The sequence below is a fragment of the Thermobia domestica genome, chromosome 1, assembly GCF_964235325.1.
Source record: "Thermobia domestica chromosome 1, izTheDome1.hap1.1, whole genome shotgun sequence".
Classification (NCBI taxonomy): domain Eukaryota; kingdom Metazoa; phylum Arthropoda; class Insecta; order Zygentoma; family Lepismatidae; genus Thermobia; species Thermobia domestica.
The window spans coordinates 58,312,652-58,336,835 of NC_137454.1; the positions used below are offsets into that span (position 1 = coordinate 58,312,652).

Consider the following 24,184-nt stretch of genomic DNA (forward strand, 5'->3'; position numbering starts at 1 on the left):
CTATGTTGTTCTTAAATTGGTAATTTCCATTCATATATCACTATTCACAATACATCTGCATTACTGCAGGAATGATTCACTACAACCATATAACTTACGGTGTTCTTTATTAAGCGGAAAGAGATTAGGCTATGCATAACATCCAAACTGCAACTTTTAAAAACCGTTGGATACACTGCAGAGTGAAACTCTCCGCTCCCCTGTCCCACCGCGCTTGCCCAGAAACTGATGTAAACACAACAGCAGCGCCATCCTCCCAAAACCGCACTGCTATCCTGGTCAGGTAATAGTTACTGTGTAAAATCTTATTTCTTTATTGTTTCAGGTGAGGAGTTTTTAAGGCGCCAAGGCGGCGGAAGTGACGGAAATTTGTGACAGAGAAAATCGAGCATTGTGCTGTCATTAACTCACGTCCCTTGCATTCATGGTAGAAATTCATTCCTGTAGGTTCGAACAATTGCTGCAGCCGCTCTATTCGCCTGATCTGCCCCCTCGGACATTCACTTGTTTAGAAATCTTAGTTTTTTGTGGAGGAGGTCAGCGTTTTTATTTATTATTTATTTATTTTTATTTATTTATTTTTTTTGGATGCAGAGGCGCTATACTGGGATATTTTGCAAGGTTCGAGAAATCATTTTTTGATAGTGGTATAGAAGCGTTACCGGAGAGGGCATACATGTATCTCGGTTCAGGAGGATTACGTAAAAAAATATCCAAATATTTCATAAGTTTGTAGGTGTGATTTTCCAATCCACCTTCGTATGTCGTTCGTCGCTAATAATAATGATCAGTTTTTACTTTGCTGGAGCAAACTGTATCTATTGTTATTTTTTAACGGTGACACATGTGCTCCTAATAAATACACAGATAATCATAACAGTTAAGTACATTTTACTTGTAAAACACTGAAGACACCATATAGATCAGCGTTTCCCAACCGGTGTGCCGTGAATGGGCCGTTGGTGTGCCGCGAGGAATCGAAACAAAATTATTAATTTTATAGCAATCAAATTGCAAAACGTAGGGAAAAATGTATATTTGTATTTCACATTACTATGAACCTCTACTATGAATCTACAATTTTAAGTTTCATACCGTGTTACTGTTCTGTACATTTCTAATGTTGAAAAAAAATGGTTATCATTGTTATGACCATTATTGCTTCTTTATTGTTGCAGACTATTTTGTAACTTGAAAATTTAAAATATCATTCAATCCTTTGGACAAATTACGTACACTTGTGTTTTAAAAGTAACAGAGATTTGTTTGTTCGTTCGTTATTTAGTGATCTTCCTTCTTAGTAAAGGGTTGGATACAGTTTTTAAAAAGAAAGCGTAATTTTAAAAACCTGAGTCCAATATTTCATTGCAATTGCTTTCTATTTTTAAATTAGAATGAAAAATAAGCATAATGATTTACCACGGAGAAAACCAGTGATTGAACTTTCTTCTCTGTGAAAAGGATATCAATAATCGCAGAAAAAATACTACTGTGTTTTATATTTACAAATAATAATATATATAAGTGTGCCGCGAGAATCCAAGTAACACCCGTAGTGTGCCGCAAGTTGAAAAAGGTTGGGAAACGCTGATATAGATACTTAGCTTTCGAATCTTAAAGGTATCTCGAACGTAGGGAAGAATACTACACACACGAATTAAATATTGTATCACTGTCAGGCTTTTGAATATGATCTTATAAACTTCAGAGCCTGAGAAATGGAATGCAGAATGGAAAGAACATTTTTCTTCTTCTTCCTTAAGGCTCTCTCGCTAAGATCATCACACTTTATTTTTTTAAAAAAAATTAGTGAATAACTGAGAGACAACGAACAATATCTACTTGATTTAATAGGATGCATATACAATAATCATTAAAATGTACTTACCGTTGGAGTACGGGTACAGATTTCCAATATGTAAATCAGGAAATAACGAAGTTCATTTGTCTTGGACCAACTGTGTTAGTGTTAGTGAAAGAAAAGAATGGGGGAAATAAATGACACTGTGGTGCAAAGATTCTTTAATTGTTATTAATCAGCTACATAAGATACTGGTTGATGCTCGTGAAAATATTATTTAGATGCGAGGGAAGTTTTATGGAGGATTACTGGAAGTAAGAAAAGTAATGATATTCGGAAGAACATAATCAAGGAGATGCAGTTCCATGGATAACATTAGATCCCTATAAATGCTGGAAGAAGGCTATAACTTTTTGCCGAAACGTTTACAATTTGTTGATCTTAAATGGTTTTGGCGAAAGTACTTTTTCAATGAACAATGAGGAATATAAAAAATATAAGAAAATAAGCCAGATAGTATTTACAAAATGCTATTGCATAAATCAACAATTGTTTTCAGGACCTTTCGTATACGGAATATGAAATGAAATCTTTGTTTTACGTCCCACGTTTATGCCGGTTAGGCTAGAGACTGTGATGATGAGAAATTAATGAAATGGTGGAATGAAGAAAGTGAGAAGAAACGGGAGAACTCCGAGAAAACCCACGAGCATACTGTTTGACCACCACAAAATCCACACGGCGCGAGCTGGGATCAAACCAGTGACCGCAAGCACCGGAGGTGAACGCTCTACCACTGAGCCACCGCCCCCTTCCGTATACGTCATAAATTTAGATGCCAAACAATTATGACATAAAGCAGCCAACTTTTTCATCTGTAAGAAATGGATTGGAAACGGTTATTATTTAATAGCATTTTGTAGGTGCTACCAGGATCATTTTGTACTTCTCATATTCTTCATTGTCTAACTGATTCACTTAATAATAATAATAATATAATAATAATAATAATAATAATAATAATAATAATAATAATAATAATAATAATAATAATAATAATAATAAAAAGTGAGCTGAGTAAAGAGTCATAACCCTTTATTCGGCCTTGGTTCTCATAAGCAACATTGCTTTGTAATGCGTTATACGCACGAACGATAACTTCAGTGATCATTGAATTAGTATTATTGTTTTCATGCAATATTCATATTTATGAACAATAACGCCATTATTATTCAACTTTGTCCTGGAGTACGCTATAAATAACACCAGGGCCTAGAGCTGAATAGTATTAGCCAGGTTATGGCGTATGCTGATGATGTAAATTTAATAGATGATAGGAGAACAAAGAAAGAAATGCAGTGGGCTTATTAGGCTTGCAGAGACAAGGGTTTAGAAGTAAACGCAGAGAACACTAAATATATGGAAGTTCGTCGGGATCGTAATACCGCAAATGCGTCAAAATATCATAGATAAAATGGATACTTTGATCTATCTAGTGCAAATATTAACCAACAAAATCATATTCACGAAGAAATTAAATGTCGGCTAAAAACAGAGAATTCGTGTTATTATTCAGTTTAAAATATTTTGTTGTCGCGAATTCCGTCGAGAAATTTGAAGCTTACAATATACAACGATAATCATGCCTGTTCTGTGTAGTTGCGAAACATGGTCGCTTACCTCTGAGAGAAGAACCTAGATTGAAAGTATTCTAGATCAAGGTCCTCAAACAAATATTCAAACCCAAGAGGAACGGGAATGGGAAATGGCGGAAACTTTGTAACGAAGAACTACAAAGTTTATACCGTTTACCAAACATTGTTACGGTCCATTAAATCTAGGAGGCTCAGGTGGGCAGGTCATGTAGCTATAGTGAAAAAAGTAGGAATGCTTTCAAAGTTTTTACTGGAAGTCCAATCGAAAAACGACGATTAGGGAGAAGTATACGCAGATGGGAGGACGATATTAAGATGGATCTTGCAGAAGTAGAAATACAAAGTAGAAACTTCATCCAGTTCGCTACGGATAGAAGTCAATGGAGAGCTTTTGTGAAAGCGGCACTGAACCTTCGGGTTCCATAGACTAAGTTAGTTAGTTACTTATACAAGATTGATATACGTGATTTGCGTATCACTTATTAGATGGTAGCAATCGTCAATAGGGAACATAGAAATTTAGTACTGAAGAACCTTTATTTCCTGAGTTCCGCAAAAAGTTTCTTTTATTTGCGGTTTTTAAGGTGTGCAGGAAAATATTTCAACGAAACTGCTGCGAATTACTCCTTCTGAGAAATATTCCCAACTATAATTGACAATATTATGGGCAACGAAGAAAGAACTGAATTTTTCCTGGCAACGTGATTTTAGCAAGTCTTCTCGGGCTATCAGCCAGGTGAATGTGTTGACATTTGACGTTTCGAATGCAGACATTACATTCTCTCTTCAGGGGCATGGTGACTATTTAGAGGCAGAGCTATGAATGCTGGCTTCTGAATGGCTGAGGGATGCTATCTCACGGGGAAGGAACAGTCTCAATAGACTCAACCCTATCTGGTCGGCCCTTTTCACGAGCAAAAAACAGACATTTAATAAAGCCATTTCCCGGAGCCACAACAGCCAATCATTTCCCAGAGCCACAACAACAGCCAATCATGAGCCAGCATCCCTAAGCCAATCACAAGCCCCATACATAGCCCTCCCCCTAAGTAGTCACCATATATACATGCCCATATCTTCAGTCTCTTCATTACAATCCCTGAAGATGAATATGTGCATTCGGATGTCAATACATTTACCTGACTGACAACCCGAGAAGACTTGCTAAAATTACGGGCAATGTTGCTTGCAAATAAACATCCTACATTTTGTATACCGAAATTATGGTTAGGAATACGCGTTTCAACCATAAAAAGAAATCAAAACATCTGTACGGCAATTTCTTAATGTTTGGCAATTAAAGGGTTAATTAATCCCTACACTCCATTACGGAACCGTTTAACAGTCGAAAACTAGGTGTGTCTGTTTAGTGCCTGAAGTGTTCGTAACTATCATGTACATACATCTTTCAATTTCATTTTCATATGCTGAATTTGGATTTCTCTGTTACAACTATATACACATCTGATGAATATTTTTATCCACCTCGTCTACCGGAACACTTGAAAATAAATTTCTTCGTATTCATTTTCTATAATTTGTTTATTTTGTACATTTTACAACTGGACAAACTACAAAGCACATTTTTTGTCAGGGAAAACAGAAATAAAGGCCTGTCACCAACATCTCGCTCAAAAGAAAGGATACAAAAACGATCTTATTTTCTACTATTACGAAATTACGATGTGTCACACCTCTCATGCAATAAAAAGCGTGAATTTTGTTAACATGAGTTGTGACGTTAACAAACTAAAGAACACAAAAACTGAGAAAAATTTTAACTTTAAACTTTTTCAACACGTGTGTGATTCACGTGTGTTTTTTAAAGACCAAAACATCTGCATGAATACAACTTTCATATTTATATACACCTGCATCTTCCAACTATACCACAATTACGCTGCACATGCCTTATTGTATTTAGTTTCCCTCAAACTTTTAGTTTTGTTTGTTTGTTTAAAACATAAATATACATAAAAGAAAGCTGTAAATCATTATATAAAGTTTTATTTTTATTCTCTTAAATTTTAGTCACATAATTTAATACCAAAACAATTATTCAATTTCTGTTACGGTTTGTATTCCCTTTGACGGCCCTACAATTGACACACGAGATCATCATGAACTTTTTCAATTTCCTCATGGTAATACTCACTCACAGTTTACAGTACGCTAGGTGGGACTGAAAAAAATCGATGTAAACACTAAAGACGTATCTTACAAGAATGTGTTTATTTTCTTTAATCTCCTTCCTGCGGATATTTCCCTTCTAAGAAAAAATGAAAAACTATGTAGTACTTCAATCCAACTGGTACACAGATGCTACTAAACATATATATGTATAATATATGTAAGTAGAGGATAAGTTTTTGAAAACACTGTAACGGAGTACAAAACGTGTAAGATTTCACAACAAGTCAACTTAACAAAATTTCCACCTGTGTCCACATTCATTACACAGTACGAAGGTTGTCATAGGTTCATCAGCGCTTCTTGTTTGTACCTAAAATAATAATAATTAAACATTAGAACATTGATAATATTTATTTAACGACAGAAATTGACATGTTATTAAATAACTAGGCAAAAACTTACCACTGAATGTATCTTGCTATAATTGTCCAAGACTGTTTCGACAGAAACTCATGGCTTCCTTGCAAGTCAGAGTTACTTACTGAACTATCTTCTCACATCATAAAAGTATTCTTAAAATTTCATGGTGGGGAATAGGGCTTACTGCAACAATTTTTCTTTTAAATGCTCTTTTTCAAAATTCTCGATGTAGAACAAGGTTTTCTAATATATACACACAAGCAGCTGTAGTTTTCATATTAAAAGAATTGTTAATCAAATAATTTTAGTGACTGTTTACTTCGCTCTCTTGTTTATTGATATCGATAAATATTTAGTATATTGTTGATTATCTTCACCATAATTTTGCTTTCAACGTGTTAGAATATATTTTTTTTTAAACTGCACTTGTAGTTACAGGTTGATTTAAAAAGCGTTGTTCATTTAACAGCCACAATTCTCATGTTTTCAATTAAGCTTTATTCACTAAAAATCTGCATTAATGTCAATGCCAAGGGACAGAGACCAATGCTGCAAAGGCCCGATGAAAGAGAAAACAGAATCTTTCACCTTCCCCCCCGGTGAGGAATCCATCCATGATACGTCCCTGTTGCATTTTTGCCGATCCCAAACATTTCAGTATTCACGCGTTACCCCAGCCAGCTGTTTTAAGTTGGTCATGTAAAGTGTACAGAAAAATTTGGGCAAGTCTTTAATTTGCCCATTTGATGTAGAAAACAGAACCCAACCACCCCCCGCCGGGCTTTTAACTCGTTCCTACTACTATTACTACTACTTTTACTAACACTACTACTCCTTTTAATATGAATCCGTATAGTAAAACTGCAATCTTATTTTAATAAAAAAAGTGTTAATAAAATTTTTAAAAAATGATTGGTAAATCACTCTTTGAGTATTATTTTCAATCTTATTTTAATGAAAAATGTGTTATGAATTTTTAAAAAAAAATATATAAAAAAAACTTTCCTTGGGCCGGGTTTGAACCCACGCCAAAAACGATTTTCATTACTAGCATGTTGCGCTAGCACGCTCGGCTACGAGGGCCGACAGCATTTGGCGTTTACTTTCTGCTATATGTAGGTCATGATTTGATGTGCTATCTGTATCGGCCAATAAGATCAGAAAATACCCGAAACGTTTGGGATCCGCAAATATGCGTCCCTGTCAGTGGAATCTGGAAACGATGACAAATGACGAGCATTTTTACATCAATTCACAAGTATAAGTAAGACTTAAAAACAGTATTCTAACTTGTTTTCGAAACAAGTTCATGGTGTATACAGTGAATAATAAAATGAATATTCATCGAGCAATAATTAATAGACAACGAAGAAAAGTCACTAAATTAACTAACAACTCTTTAATGCAAAAATTACAGTCGATCGTGTGTATTAGGAAATCGTATTCTATAACGTGAATTTAGAAGAGCAGTTATTATTTTTTTTTAAGGTTACTGCAGAAAGCCTATTTCATATAAGGAATTTTAAAGAGTAACAACTCTTCAATTAAATAAACTTTTTGGTGTTCCATCCGTGTTACACTAACTTAGGAAACTGTGCAATTATTGTGTTGAATTTGAATTTTTGTTACATTATATAATTTTATATTTCAATATGTAACAACCAAATATTACTATAATGTAAAGGTTAATTCAAATTTGTAATATTACCTGCCTCTTAATTACTATTACTAGTTGTTCCGCCCAAGCCTGCGGCCCGCTGTAGGTTAAAATTGTGCTTAATTAAAAGATGTAATTGTTTACATATAACAAGTTTATTTATTTATTTGAGTTTACCCACCAGCCAACGGGCGGTTACACAAATATGGTTACAGCCCTTGTCCTAATAATAAATAGCGAAGTACTTTATAGGTATATTCAGTATAATTATTATCCATTTTCAAATAATTACATTGAAAACTTACAGTATAAGTTGCAATTAACTCGTCATAATGTATTACTATTGAAATGCACAATATTAATGCTCAAAGCTAAACATGGTTACATTCCTTGTCCTATTTTCAAATAATTAAACTGAAGTTGAATTTAACCGTCACAATAGTTTTAATTTTTCAAATTACCACCAAGCTAGCGATATCTATTAGCATCACGCCGACAAGTGATAGCGGAAGTAACAATATCTATTGGCATCAGGCAGGCAAACGATAGCGCAGGTACCGATATGTATTATAGCGCTTTTCAAATGATAAGTTACTTGGCCTTGAGAGAGGTGGTCTGCTCTCTGTCCAAACATAGTTACGCTGTTTGTCCATTTGTGGCAGGCGATAGTATATACTGACTCCTCGCACCACTGCAAAAGTTGTCAATATTAGACGCGCTACCTAGAAGTATTCTATTACTACACTAGGATTTAGATTTCTGGACTTCCGTCATCTATGGCCATTTAGCCGATCACGTATGAGGGATGACGTCCCTCGGCGAACTATCTGGGGAAAGGGAAGAAAGACGAGGAAAGGGGGGGGACGTATAAGTTAGGTACCACCCCGCCACTTGCCTGGTGTGAATGAGGAAAACTCAGGAAAACCTCATTCAGGATGGCTGGCCTGGAAAAGCTTTTTACACTTTTTCGACCGAGTGTCTCCACTGGGAATCGAACCCGGGACCGCTCTATTACTATATTAATTGCTGTTTTTAACAAACAGCAAAATGAATTATGAACACACGTGCAAACCGTACAGACCTTTAAATGTTTCCATATAACACAACTGTGAAAATCTTTAGAATGCGTTGTCTCGCACAAATGCTAGTAGATTTTCATTCAAGCTTTTGTTCATTTCCCTTCTACATGAAGTCGAATAAGTAATCTATCACAGGATAATAAACAAAATAACTTATTAACACTACTTGGGCTTTCTTTGCTTGGAGATATGTAACAGTATATTTTTAAACAAACATTTTCGTACGTATAATATAACAAAAGAAGTGTAAATAAAGAAAGTAGCTCTCAATTCTTTAGAAAAACAATTTTAATACAAACATTTCTTTATTCAGTATAGAAAATATATTTTTTTTCTTCGCGTTCCACGTTTATTATTTCTTCATCCATATCCTTCTACTCAACATATGACCTCATGGTTGTTGAACAAACGTGCATGCATCTAAATGGTACCATAAATTATAGCACTCAAAACAAACTTGACTGCTTCGAGACGCGGAGAACTGATATAATTAGGTGGGAACAAGGCTTCTTACTTTTACTCGTATAACTGTACCTCGATTTCTTTCTTAGTAAATAACATTCGCATTGTGTTTTCGTGAGCTATAGAAAACGCATTTTAAAAAAAATGACTGCCAGTTTTTCCAAATTAAAGAAAAGGTTCGAAAGAAATTCACATCAGAGGAAGAAAACCGAAAATTAAAAGTTAAAATCAGATGCTTTAGAAATAATTTCATTTGTTTGATTCATCTGTGCTGAAGCAAGGAAATTATCAGGGAGGAAGGCCTCTATAAACCAACGAGAAACTATCACGTAAGACTAAGGATGATCCTTTGCTCAACATACAGAAAAATTACAAGAGGAAATTTTATGAAATAGTCAATAACAAAATTTGTAACCTGTTATAATAAATTTCAGACTCAGGTTAACACAGAGACAAAATACGAACTATCATAGATGATGGTTACAGCAGGATAAAGTGGACGACAAATTTTAACAGTTCTAATGGTATAAATTAAAAGACAATTAATTAAATTTATATTACATTTCCGGCACGAACAGTGAATATTCAAAATTTTATTGGAATAACACGTTTTACGTTGTGAATAATCCTGGCAATTAATTTGTTGTATTCCTAGACTGAGAAAGACCGGAAAGAGAAAGGAAAATCCGCAATCCGGCATCGCTGCGCGCGTATCATTTAGTGTCGTGTTGTTTGTTTGAAAAAAAGTGTAGCATGACTATTATTAGAAATGAGCGTCGCGCACTGAGACGTTTTCCGTTTCGTTGGTTCTAGAGTTGTAAATAATAATAGTTAAAAAAAAAAAAGAAAAATTTCGCGGGCTGTCGCTTTATTTTTAAAACAAGTTTTTTTTTCAGACAAAGGTGAAAAAATACATCGTAAAAACAAAAATAGTGCTTGGAATGTATTGACATTAGCTTCTAATGTAGATTTACAAAACACAGTTTAATAAAATTTGAATTTATGCTCCCATATTTAGTGCAACCAAATTAATGCAAAACTAACTGTTTAAAGTATATTTTCATTTCAGTTATATTAACTATTTGCAGTCCTAAAATTATAATATTTAGTTCGTTCAATATTGATTGGCATTTTCCCTATAACTCCTTCAAAGCAGCAGTTTGAAATGTGTGTCGATATTAGTTGTGGGCACAAAAAACAGTTTTTCGATTTTTACAAAACCCGAAGCCGGTTTTCGAACATTTTTAAAAATCCGGTTCGGTTTTTCACCGGATTCGGTTTCAGTTTTCTTCAAAACAGGTTCTTTTTTTTTTAATTTGTTCTATTTCTGACCAGAATAGTTTCATTGTTCTCCAGAAACCGATTCCGTTTCCACAGAAATAGTTTTGTGTGTTTTCCAAAAGTTTTCACCAAAATCAGTTTCGGTGAAAAACCGAAACCGGTTTCGGTGAAATACCGTGCAAGTTTTTGGAGAAAGCCGAAATCGGTTTCGGTGAGAAACCGAACAGGCTTTGGAGAAAACCGAAATGTCAGTTTATCGGGTTTCCGGTTTTATTAAAAAAAACGGTTTTGCCCATCCCTAGTCGATATATGCCGGAAGATAGACTATAGTATTCTCTACGGCTACCAGGTGGTGTTGCTGCTTCCCACAGTGGCGCATTGCAGCAGCACTTGTTCCGGCTTTCGAGTACGCTAGTGTATGGCAAGAAGACAATGTGGAAGCAGAAAATCATGGGCAATGGTGGACTATATGGTTTCTCTGGAAAGAGAGACTGCTTCAGACATCCACACGAGGTTAATAGCCATATGTGGAGAAACAGCACCAAGTCACAGATCCGATATTTCGTTGGGAATCAGAGTTCAAAGGCGGCAAGGATTGTGCTGAAAAACGCAAAAGCACTGGGCGTCCAGCAACTGCTCGAAAAAAAAAAAAAATGCCCAGCGTGTTAATGACTTGATAATCGGGCACGTTTGATGAACTAGAGACAGCACCAGGTCCATCACGGGGAACGCTCCACACCATCATCCATGAGGATTTAAAAATGAAGAAGGTCTGTGCACAATGGGTGTACCATTTCTTTGCCACTGCGCAGAAACAGAAGCGTGTGGAGATACCCAACACTTTATTCAACAGTACAGTGCAGATCAAGCAGAGTTCTTTGAGCGTCTGGTCACCGTCGACGAATCATGACTCTTCCACGACACTCCAGAAAAGAAACGCCTGTCTATGGAGTGGAAGCATACTGGGAGCCCTCGTCCCAGGAAGTCACGGCCGGGACAATTCGTGCAGAAACAAATGGCGACTGTGTTCTGAGATCAGGAAGGGATACTACTGGTGGACTGGCTCCGTTCCAATACGACCCTCAGCAGTGACCGGTACTGCAGTTCACTGCACCAACTCCACCGACGCATTCAATAACGCCGCCACGGAAAATGGGACCGTGGTGCTCTGCTCCAACACGACAATGCACGGCCACATGCCAGTCACCAGACCACTGTCGCCGTGCGTAAACTAGAGTTCACTGTGCTGCCATATCCTCCACATTCGCTGATCTGTTTCCGAGCGACTATGCCCTATTCGACCCAATGAAAGGTCATCCGGGTAAGAAGTTTACTACAAATGGAGAACTTCACGTAGTTGTCCATCAGTGGCGCCGAGACAGCCCCAAAGAATGGTTTGCTATGCAAATGTGGAAGCTGCCAGAACGATAGCAAAAGTGTATTGATATTGGCAGGGAATATGTAATATAATCTGTATTCGTTTGCTCAGTAAATGGTTCCTGTGAACACATAAAAATTATAGTGCCAATCATTTTTGAACGATCTAAGTAAAAGAATATTGTAAAACATAAACACATTATTTCTATATACTTACATGTTTTGACTGAAGAGAACAAAAATTAATTTTAATATCAGGGTACATTTTGAAGTTTCAAGTGAAAAATGAAAACACAAAACAACAATCTGTACATTGATTTTCTAGAAATTATATAACTGAAATAAAAAGATACTTCAAACAAATATCGTTCTGGGGGCTAGCAAGAAATTGACATCAAATAACGATCGAATTCACGTTGCTACAGTGTTTAAAAAAAAGAAAAGAAAAATAACAGGCTATTTATTTTTTCGTTTCGCCGCTTGCTGGTCAACACACTTTAGCAGCTGTTTACAAATGCATAACAGTCACTTATGATGTTTTGCTAGTAAGGGGAGTAACACAGTATGGATATTTCAAGTATTTCGTTGAAATGACGACCTTATTTCTAGATCTTTCATCAGCGGCGGAGGGGAGAAAAGAACGATGTGCCGTATCGTTTTCTAGCTAATTACCACGCCGAAGTAACAAAATTTAAAACATTGTGTGCGAATGACAAACCTATATTTATATTTATTACATACTGTGTTTTTATATTGTATAAGTAACTTTTACTTTATATACAAGGTGTCTCAAAAGTCCCCTGACATAGGGTAACTCTGTTCTTATCAGAGTTACAACAAAATGTAAGAGGAAAAACCATCTCCAAATATGATGTTTTCAATCTAAAGTGAAGGATTTTTTTTTTAAAAAAATCGGACGAGCCATTAGGGCTGTACACTCTTTATGCGCCCAATGTTAAATGAAAACGCAATGTTGTTATTTATCGGACCACAACAAACTGAAAGGGGGGAAGGTTTGGAATGGGGGTTGGGCATCGACACGTTACCGTAAAAGACAGTAATTTCATTCACTCATCTTGTGAGTCCAGGTAAATGGCAATGCTCCTCTGGGACGTCCTTCATGATACAATTTCTTCTTAGGCAATGTCCCAACCAGTTTCTCTTCCTCTTTTTAATAATATCTACAAGTGTTCTTTTCTCCCTCACCATTTCTAACACCCTCTCATTAGTTTTTCGCTCGACCCAACTAATTATTTCCATTCTTCTCCACACCCACATTTCGAAGGCTTCCAGTCATTTTTCATCACTTTACGTAATGTCCATGTTTCCGCCCCATACAGTACAACACTTCACACGAAGCACTTTGTGAGTCTTTTTCTCAACTCTTTATTCAAGGTCCCACAAAACAGACTTTTCTTATTCCTAAAGGATTCTTCCGCCATTGCTATCCTTGCTTTTATTTAGCGTTCGCACTTCATGTCATTACCAATACTACTACCCAGATATCGAAAACTATTCACTTGTTCTATTTGCTACCCTCCCACTTTTATATTTGAGACAGATCGCTTTGTTCCAATCACCATGGCATTTATCTTTCTAACATTTATGTTTATCTCATATTCTTCAAAGCCCTTCCTCAGGTTTTTTAATATCTTATTGATTTTCTTTTCAGATTCTGCAACAAGAGCCATGTCGTCTGCAAATCTTATGAATCTAATCATTCTACTTCCTACTGAAATGCCGTCTTCGTCATGTAGGTTCTTTTTCATTATCTCTTCTAGATAGATATTAAATAGTATTGGCGAGACAGCATCCTTGTCGAACTCCCCTTCCAATTGCACTCTCCTCCATCGGTTCTTCCCCTATCCTAATACTTACTTGTTGGTTCATGTATAAGTTTCTTATGAGTCTTTGATCTTTCCATTCCAACCATATCTTTGTTAGAACTCCCAACAACAATTCCCAATTCACGTGGTCAAAAGTTTTTTCTAGATCAATAAATACAACATACACATTTTTCTATAAATCTTTCACCGATCGCCTTTAATAATTCAATAGCATCTCTTGTACCCTTACCTCTCCTGAACCCGAACTGCTCCTCCTCAACTTTTTCATCTGTTCTTCCATATAACCTTCTGTTCAGTATTCGGAGCAGAATTTTAGCTGCATGAGATACGAGACTAATAATTCCATAATCCTCACATCTCTTTGGGTTCGATTTCTTAGCCATTGTTATCATGATCGTTTTCAGGAAGTCTTTTGGCCACTCTCCTGTTTCATATATTTCATTGCATAGTCAGAACTATGCAATGCATGCAACTTCTGTTAAATAAAATAAAAACTTTTAGTGGCTGGCAAAGATGACATTTAGTATGCATTTCGCTGCTGGAGCGACAGTAAATCAAAGTAGCAGAAAACGAAAGCAGATCATTTTGTGTTCTCGAATTTCATGTAAAACAGTCTGTTGTTGCTATTCAATGAAGTTTCAGGACGATGTTCGGGCTAGATCCATCAAGCGGGTACTCAATTCGGAAGTGGTACAGACAAGTTAAAGAAAGTGGATGTATCTGCAAAAGAAAATCAACAGGCTGGCTGGGAGCTAATAATAAGGAAACATTTGGTTGTTAGTGTGCGACTTTCGGCAGAAGACCAAAAAAATCAATGGTTCGTGCACGAAATGAATTGACCTTGAAGCAGATAACAGTGACAAAGACTCTACGAAAACGTTGAAATTACACCCATACCGATTCATTGAAATTGTTACAGGTGCTCAAACCTACTGACAAAAATACGAGATTTGAATCCTGCGTTGCGATGCAAAACCTTATGTAAAGAGATGATTTCATTGAATCAGTTGTGTTTAGCGATAAGCCTACCTTCTACCTTTCGGGGAAAGTAAACAAACAAAATGTGAGGGTCTGCGGTTTTGGAAAATCCCCACGGTTATGAAGAACATAACTGTGATTCAACCAAAGTAAACGTTTTCGTAGTCACCCGTTCAAAATGTATTGCCGTATGTTTTGGAGAATGACAATGTAAACGGACTTTTCTATCTTCACATGCTGCAGACATGGCTTTTCCCGCAGCTGGAAGAGGACATGGAAAAGTTTATTTTCCAGCAGGACGGAGAATTCTTATCATGGCACCGAAATGTCGAAAGGGAACTCAACAGAAGGCTGCCAAATCAATGGAGCTAGTCGTGACAATCAGGTTCTCCCTCCCTCTGGTTGCCAGATATCACTCCATACATCTTTTTTGTGGGATTACGTTAAAGGCCAAGTATATCAGACACCCTACCTAACAATTTACTTGAACTTCGAGCATGTATTCAAGAAGCAGGTGCATCTATTGACTCTGAGATGTTGGAACATAACACAATGTATTAAAAGAAAACTTTTTAGTTTACTGTTAATTAAATTTGAAAACTTAAAAACTTTAAAAACAGTACCAAAACACTTAAAACTTTCTGCTAATTTAATTTCTATTGCTTCTCTTAATACCCTTTTATATCCATAAAACGTCAGGGAAAACAAAACACAGTCTCGTTTGTAAAGATTATTGATCTCATTCTGCAAAAGTTTCCCATCTGCCGAGGAAGATGGGTGTCTCCGTCGAAACAGTCTAGAACAATTATAGCAACACAAATTCAGGTTAAGTTTTTGTCTAATTATTTAACAATAGTAATAACTAAAGATACGATTTTGTGGTAAATAAGAATTTACAATTTCGTTATAAAAATATGCGGGATAAAATCGGTGAATAAAAATTCAATGTAAGAACACTATTTTCCTTGGCAGTTACAATTAGTTACCTTTTATTTCACCTTAATTTTCACTCATCAATCACCATGACATGAGCTCATGCATGACTACATTAAACAATATTTGAGTTTTTTTTAAAAAAAATATAAGCAGCCTCACTGAATAAAAGTATCATTTAAAGAAAAAAGAACACACACACAGAGAATATTAATAAAAAAAAATAACTTTAGTGTTCACAGTTTACTTATGCAAATAACACGTAAGAATTGTTTCAATGTTTTCTGGTTTTGTTCTTTTGTCGGTAAGTATGTCATCGTAAGAAGAGAGAGCCTTCTCCCCATCAACATTCGAAACTGATATGACATTAATTAGACACACTTTCCAGTGATTTCTTAATGTTCATCTAACATACCCCGCAACACTCCTTCCACACTATCCACTTCACCAGTAGATACCATTTGGAGCTCGCATGTAAAATTTCAGAAATTTATGGTGGTCTATTTCCTCAAAAATGGAAATTTTTATGACATTGCGTCGAAAAACTGTCACTTTTGTGTAAATTTCGTGGAATATCTGGACTTGCTGCAAATTTCGCTAATTCGACAGAATTTTGCGTTTAATCGCAAGTGTTATAGGGCCTAACAAATAGTTAAAAATTATATATTTTACGTACACAACGTTTTCGCACAAAACTGATACATTTCGCGTTTGCGCGTATCACCAAAAAATAGTGACTCTAATTAATAATTATTATAAATATGGATGAAGTTTTTGATTTTCTTTCTTTCTGACCATCATTTGACACTATATATTGTGACGAACTCATCCAATCGGGAGCAAAGTTTCTATGATAATAAACCTTGATCCGCTATATAAAAGTAAGAAATAATATGCTATGTGCAGGCTTACAGTTCTCGAGTTATGGTCAGTTAAATTTTGCATCGTATTTTCAAAAGCAAAACCTTACACCTTGAACTCATCCGATCAGGATTAAACTTAGTACAGTTGTAAAACTTCACGTACTATAAAAGCATGTGAAATATGATGGTGTGCAAACCTATTATTTGATTTATGGCGGTTAAATCTTCCATCATATTAAAAAAAAAAAAAAAAAAAAAAATCCGATACATACGTAAATGACCCGATCGGGATCAAATTTACCAAACGTAAGCATATGAAATATTAATGTTGTGGAGCCTTACAGTTCCCGAGTTATGGGTAGTCAAATTTTGCGTCCGGGATCAAATTTGCCATTATGGTAGATCTTCATCAACTATATTGTTATATCCTGCATGGTTGTGTTTACAAACACCCAACATGAGTCTTACCATGGATTACTATGGCTGCAGATGACAGAGACAACAGCGATACACTGGTCACACGACGACAAGCGAACAGCAACGCCACCGCCTCACCTGGAGCACTTATATAATCGAGAGGATTCCAAGGAAAGACAGTATGCGACTGATCATCACTCCTCTAGCTTGCTCTGGAGCTTTACGAGACATATCCCAAAGCCTTTAGTTTTCTTCGGAACTTTAGGCTTCCAATCTGCTCTCTTAGCTAGCTCGGAGCTCTGTGACCCTAACCCTTCCCCCCTCACTGCGTGCACGGAGCATTGGGGATCCTAAAATTCACTCCCCCTAGCTTGCTCCAGAGCTCTATGGAGATCCTGCCTTAGGCTGCTGTCGCGTTGGGTCGCCTCTCTTTACCCAATACTAGAGAAATTACATTATAGTAATATTTTTGTAATAAAAACCGTTAGTGGAAAAACGATTCCGGACTGTAATTTGCTCTACCTACACCTGCACAAGTTCAGGAGCCTTATGGTTCTCGAGTTAGGGGTGATTAAATTTTGCGTCATATTTTCAAAAACATATATATCTTGATCAGTTATATAAACGTATGAAATGTCTAGTTTCCAGGCTGTAACGTATATAGCGTTTCCGTCGAAGAAAAAAAAAAAAAAAGATTTCAGATGGAATTATAATTGTATATTTGGATGTAAAGGTAGGAGTTAGGTAATACGGCTTCTACTCAATAGATGCCCTTCCACTTCACTTATGAGTGCTTGTCACGAGGAGTTCCCTCGAATCTCAAGAGATGGCAGCACTTGTGGCTGTAGCAGCTGGGTGGGTTTGCCCAGCAATTCGGTCACTTGAAGATTGGAAAGGGTAAGGGTTAGATTAAAACTCTTGGAATTAGTTAAATTCATTTTTCGGTATGATATAACATTGAAATTCCTTTTCGAACATATGGTTTTGGAATTATGTGACAGTTGGCTTGATACTATATGAAAGATTGCTTCAATTAGTGTGTGAACAGAATATTATGAATATTAATGCATGTTTAAGAATTTTGTGTGTGTTTTCTTTGGTAAGTAGAGTGCTATTTTTCTACTAACGTGGAGTATTGGGTTTGCTCTTAGTACTGTCCTGGGGAATAAGGTGAGGACGAATTATTTAACCTCTTTTGGCTGTAGAAGGAGATTCGAAATTTATTCGTCCTCGCGTTATTTGTCAGAGCAGTGCATGGGACTCCCAATCCTTGGGTTTGGATCCCATTATAAAATATATTGGTTCGGATCGCGCATGCGGGGTTCGGATCCCATTAAGCACATTTATGCCAACTTTAAAATATTATTGGGAGAATATTTAAGTAGGAATTTTCATGTGGGAACAAACGCGTAATACCCGAGTAGACGTATTACTGTTAATTCCTAACCTAACCAATAAATATTGTGAGTTTTGGGGAAAGAAAAGCAAATTTAAATATTCATGTGTATCCGGATTGTCACTGAGTGCCGGAAGGGTGGTAAACTTCAGTGAATTGAAAGAGTAAATGTATATACGGGTAAAATTGTATCTTTTGAAACTTTTCACGTTGCTTTTGACTAATTAATGTTCAAAGAATTTGATATTTTCGTAACTTTGGATAAATTAAATGTTAATTGTTGAAATTGTCATTTGTTGGGAAGTTTTGGAGTTATTTCAATATTTAATCGTTTTGCTACGGGGTTTAAAAATTTCTTGTTGTTGTTATACCTATATTCTGTTTATAATAAATTGTTCAAGTTGAATTTTGAGAGTTTACATATATCTCCTAGTCAAAACAGGCTTGATTGCTTCCAGGAAAAAAAAATTATATTATTTTTCAGTGCTTTTACTCTGCTATTGCCAAAACAAGAATCGGGGAATCTAACTCGACTAGTGTGCTTGTGTTTGATTTGTGTGCAGGTAAAGGAAGGAATTGTGTCTGTTAATTGGGCAAGGTTTGACTTTTACCTGTGGACAAATTGAACGCGGGACCACAGTTGTATGTGTGAGCGTGCAACGTTACAACTTTCCAATCTTCAAGTGGTACTTGTTTTGGCTATATACTTGCTTAGATTAGAATTTAATGTTAGGAAATAAAGCGCAGAGTAATATTCAGGAGATATATGATAAGAAAATAACTTTGTGTGAAGAAATTTTTGAGGGTGCACCTAGCACAAGTTGGCACGAGTTGTTGCGCATTTTCTTATTGTTTGTAAAAGGAGAAGAATTTACGGATAATTTTGCATTCTGGCTACAGGAAAGATGGATAATAGGCAGAATTATGAAAATATAGATAATTTTGATCGTAGTAGTTCGAGTAGTGAAGAAGGATTTGTAGGTTATGTAGCTTTTGAAAATCCTTGCTTTCATAATGCTGCGACAAATTTTGATGGTAACTTTGTTGAACCAAATCGTGGGAGGTCACGGATACGTTCTTCCTCTGTTCCAGGCTTAGATAGACGAAATGTACACAGACATAATATGCATTCTGAGCATTTGAATTTTGATTTTAATAAATTAGCAACCGAAGGGGTGTATAAATTGTTGTTAGCCGAGACTAATCAATTGCCTTTAGTAGACGGTACAAATACAGAATTGTCATTCCAATTCATTTTGAAACTAGACAAATTAGTGCGTAGTAAAGATTTACCGTGTGATGTTATTTTAATAGCTAGTTTAGCGCGGACTAAAGGGGAATTTAATTATCTTTTGCAGTCGATGATTGGTACAGGATCAGTTTGGGGAGACATTTGTAGACAACTTGTCATTAAATTCATCTCACCTTTGGCTAGAACACAGTTTATGCGTTTAGAGTTTTACCGTGTTATGAGGGAAAATCAAACCTTGTATGAATTTGTGGAGGAGAAATTAGCATTAATACATGTTTTGGATATGAACTTCGAAGAACCAGTGATTTGTAACTTAATTTGTAATATGGTTAGTCCAATGGTTCATAAATTTTTCAACTGTAGGGGAGTACCGATGACTTTTGAACAGCTTGAGGACGCAGCTTTACATTTTGATAATATGTATAGATATAGTAGCGATTATTACAAATTGAGAAATGCTGTCGGACCAGTAATGGGTAGTATAAATAAAAATCCCCATCAGGGAATAACAAATAAAACGGCTACTTGTAATGTAATTAGTCAACCTAGTGTAAATAATAAACCGGTAAATTGGGTTGAAGGTAGATGTTTAGACGGAAATCCTGAACAAAATCAAAATGTAATAGTTTCTGGTAGGAATACTCATACGTCATCAGGTAGTGAACAATATCAAGGTAATACAGGTGCCATTAGGAAGAATATTGTGACTAGTTCTTCGAGTTCAAACAAACATTTTCGAAAAAGGAACAGTGCTTTGGGTAGAAATTCTGAACATACGTCATTGGTGAATGAATCAGGTTTCCAAAATATAAATTCTTCACAACCTAATAAACATAATAGAGATCTTCTGGTTGTGCCTGCATATATAAAAGGGAAATTAGTTAACACAATCCTCGATACAGGGAGCGAGTCCTGCTTTGTGAGTGAAGTATTCTTTAGAAATCTGCAAAAACAGTGTAAAATCAGAGAAGTAGATGTTAGTTTGCAAGTTGTAGGTCTTGGTGATCAACAAGTGACAGTAAAATCACGAGTTCGCTTATATTTTCGGATGGGTTTTCAACAGTTTACAGAAAACTTTTATATAGTTCCATCTTCAGAGTTTGATCTCTTATTGGGAAATAGTTTCCATCGAAAATATCAAGCGGTGATAGATGTGTCAAACAGACTTTACAAAATCCAAGCTAGGAAGTTAATAATTCCTATAAATCCCCCATCTAACCTACAACAGTCTACTCCTCGGACAAACTTTTTATCTTCTAGGGATAGCGTGGTTCATCCCACTCCCGCATGCTCGAAGGGGGCTGAGGAAGCTGCTCGATTCCCTAGAGCCTTACAAAATCAGACTTGCAGATCAGAATAGCAGGCGCTTGGAGAACAACAGTTGGCTGCCGAATTGGAAACCTATGTGGATCATGAGGTGCTTCAGGTTACTGATTCTGGGCAGAATGCAGCACCTTCTGAAGGTAATTATAAAGTTTCTTCGGAACTTTTAGTTCAAGATCCTGAATTACAAAATTATGTAAATAATTTAGTAACTTCCTTTTCAGATGTCATTTCGGATCGTTTAGGATGTGTGAAGGATTTCTATTATCAAATTGAATTAATTGATAAAACTCCAGTTAAGTTACAACCGTATAGTGTACCAAACTATAAGCAAAAAGAATTAGATAATTTTATTCAAGATTTAGTAAAAGAGGGGGTGGTAGAAGAGATTAATGCTTCTCCATTTTCCAGTCCATGCTTTTTGGTCCAGAATAGGGACCACAGTAAGAGACTAGTCGTGGCTTACGGCTCTGTGAACAAAAAGATAATTACACGGAACTTTCCGTCACCCAATCTTGAAAATGTTATCTCTAGCATATCAAATAACCATATATTTTCAAAGATTGACCTCAAGAAAAGTTTTTACCAGTGCTTGCTCACTGAGGATAGTAAACAGGTAACTGCCTTTGTAACTAAAAATAAGATGTATCAATTTCGGCGTTTGCCAATGGGGTTATCAACTTCACCTCATGTTTTGAGTTATTTGATGTCTAAAATATTAGATGGCTTAATTGGGGATAACTTAGAAATATTTTATGACGATGTGTTAATATTTACACCTGATTTAGAGTTACACAAAAAACTGGTTGAGGAAGTTCTAGGTAGGTTCAGGGAAGCTGGGTTAACTGTATCACCTTCCAAAACTCTTTTGTTTCAAACCCGAATAAAATATCTAGGGTTTCAATTTGAACGTGGAACGATGACCATAGATGAGGACCGACTTGAAACCATTAAAAATTTACCGAAACCCAAGAATAGGAAAGGCTTGAATAGGGTGTGTGCATTTTTCCAATTCTTTTCAAAATTTGTATATAACTTTGCTGAAATCATTGCACCTTTACAGGAGATGCGTTCCGCAAAAGTTCCATTTAAATGGACTAAAGAACACGATGATGCTTTTCAAAAACTTAAAGATGCGTTTTGTGACGAGGTAATCCTTAAGGTCCCGGATATGAATTCAAGTTTTGTTATTCATTGTGATTCTTCTCTGAAAAACTACAGTGCGATATTATCTCAATATAATAAAGATGGCGAATTAATGCCAGTACATATGTTTTCAAAGGCCATACCACCATCAGATTGGAGCAAAAATGTGTACGAGTTGGAGGCGAAGGCGTTATCTTTGGCGTTAGAACGTTTCGAATATTATTTGCATAATTTCTTTGTAGTTTACACAGATTCGAAGGCTTTATCTTGGTTGTTACATAATCATAAACGGCAAAGGAAGTACGGTACTCTGATGGAGAAAATTTCTCAGTTTAAGTTTAAAATTCTCCATATCAGGACGAGCTCTAACATTGCTGCAGATTTCCTCTCGCGAATAGGAAATCATGTAGAATTCTATACTAATGAACCTAATACAGCTGAGGTTATCAAAGATAATGGTAAAAATGTCAACTTGAGTTTTGTAAATTTTTGGAAATTGCCGTTGTTAAACGAACCTTTGAAAGAACATCAACAGTCAGATAAAGATCTTCAAGAAATTATAGGTAAATTAAAAAAGAAAGAAAGTGTAGACTCGTATGTTTTGAGAGATGGTATCTTGTTAAAGAAAACGAAGAGCCAGATTGGGGATGGTTATAGAGTAGTAGTTCCACAAAGTTTAGTACCAACTATACTAGACTATTTCCATTCTCAGTTGATAAGTGGTGCTCATAGAGGGGTAAGAAAGACAACTGCCGCCATTGCTAGACGTATGACATGGCCGAATATGTTTAAAGATATCAGTGAGTTTGTGAGATCTTGTTCTAAATGTCAAAGGATTCGTGATAGGAACACCTTGCCTCAGGGAAATTATTATACGAGACATGTAAAAGCTCCAAACAACACGTTTTTTATTGATATTGCCGGGAAATGGCCTAGTAGTCAGGGGTATGAATATGTATTAGTTGTAGTAGACGCCTGTAGTAAGTTTGTATTCTTAGAACCTTTGAGGAAACTCTCAAGTCAAGCTATTTGTAAGAAACTGATGGATATATTTTTAAGAACTGGATTTGTCTCTAAGGTGGTTCATGATTGCGCGACATATTTCGTATCACAGTACTTTACTCATTTCCTGTACAGCCTAGGGATACAGGACATAAAAACTTCGCCTTATAATCCATCTCCGAACATTTGTGAGAGAACGATACGTAGTTTGAAGGGAATTCTGAAGGCGTACATTGATAAGAATCAAAGGAATTGGGCCCAATTACTATCTAAAATTGCTTTTTCTATCAATGTGAGTCTTAATGAAACTACGGGTCTCTCTCCATGTGATATCTACTATGGAAGAACCATGTACAGCCCGCTTGATGTCAAGTGGCTAGTAGATTTGGGAATATTAGACGAAGAAGTCGATAAAAATACGAAATATGAAATCATAAAAAGAAATTTGGAGAACGCCTGGAAAAGATGTGAAAAGACCTACTCTAAGAGGCATTTGCCAGTTAACTTTAAAGTTGGTGACCAAGTCTTAACCAAAAGATTTATGAAGGCATCATTAGAAAAGCATTTCAACCCTAAACTTGCTGAACTTTGGGAGGGTCCTTATTATGTAGTTGGTCAACCAACTATGAATACCTTATGGTTGGAGAAGGTGGACAACCCCCAGGTCAAAATAAAAAGACATGTTCAGCATTGTAAACGGTATATTCTGCCGAGGAATGCACAACCCGTGAACCAGGTTGGAGACTAAAAGGTTTAGGTGTAAGAAAAAAAAAAAAAAAAAAATTTTTTTTGTAAGGAAGATCATTTTATCATGTTTATATATATATATTTGTGACATGTTTGTGTGAATTGTTTGTGTCGCTTAATTTTTGTATCCTGCAGGAGCTGTCCGTGGTTTTGGTCCTAATGTCTTTAGTGGTTATGTCCGAAAGAATGTGGGAAGACGATCTTCCAGTATATACCCGGAAATGGATACTCATTTGTACGCGGATCTATCTTACCATTGTAATAAAGCACGTCCTCAAAGTATAGCTGGATGGAGACTGTAAGTTGTAAAATTTTTTGTCTATAAGCATGCAATGCATGGAATTTGTAATTAGAACTAAGATCAAGATTCTTCTCCTTAAACGCATATACTTTTGATGGATGTAATTAAAAATTT

At 36.0% G+C, this 24,184-nt stretch overlaps 1 protein-coding gene across 1 annotated transcript in view; it reads right to left on the reverse strand.

The window, feature by feature from the left end:
- Window positions 1-4,979: 4,979 nt before the first annotated feature.
- Window positions 4,980-24,184, reverse strand: part of TfIIS (RNA polymerase II elongation factor) — a 40,443-nt gene continuing 21,238 nt past the window's right edge. The window contains exon 6 of the mRNA XM_081757342.1: window positions 4,980-5,959. Within this exon, the coding sequence (XP_081613468.1) occupies window positions 5,879-5,959 (81 nt within the window). The 3' untranslated portion in view covers window positions 4,980-5,878. The remainder of the gene's footprint in view (window positions 5,960-24,184) is intronic.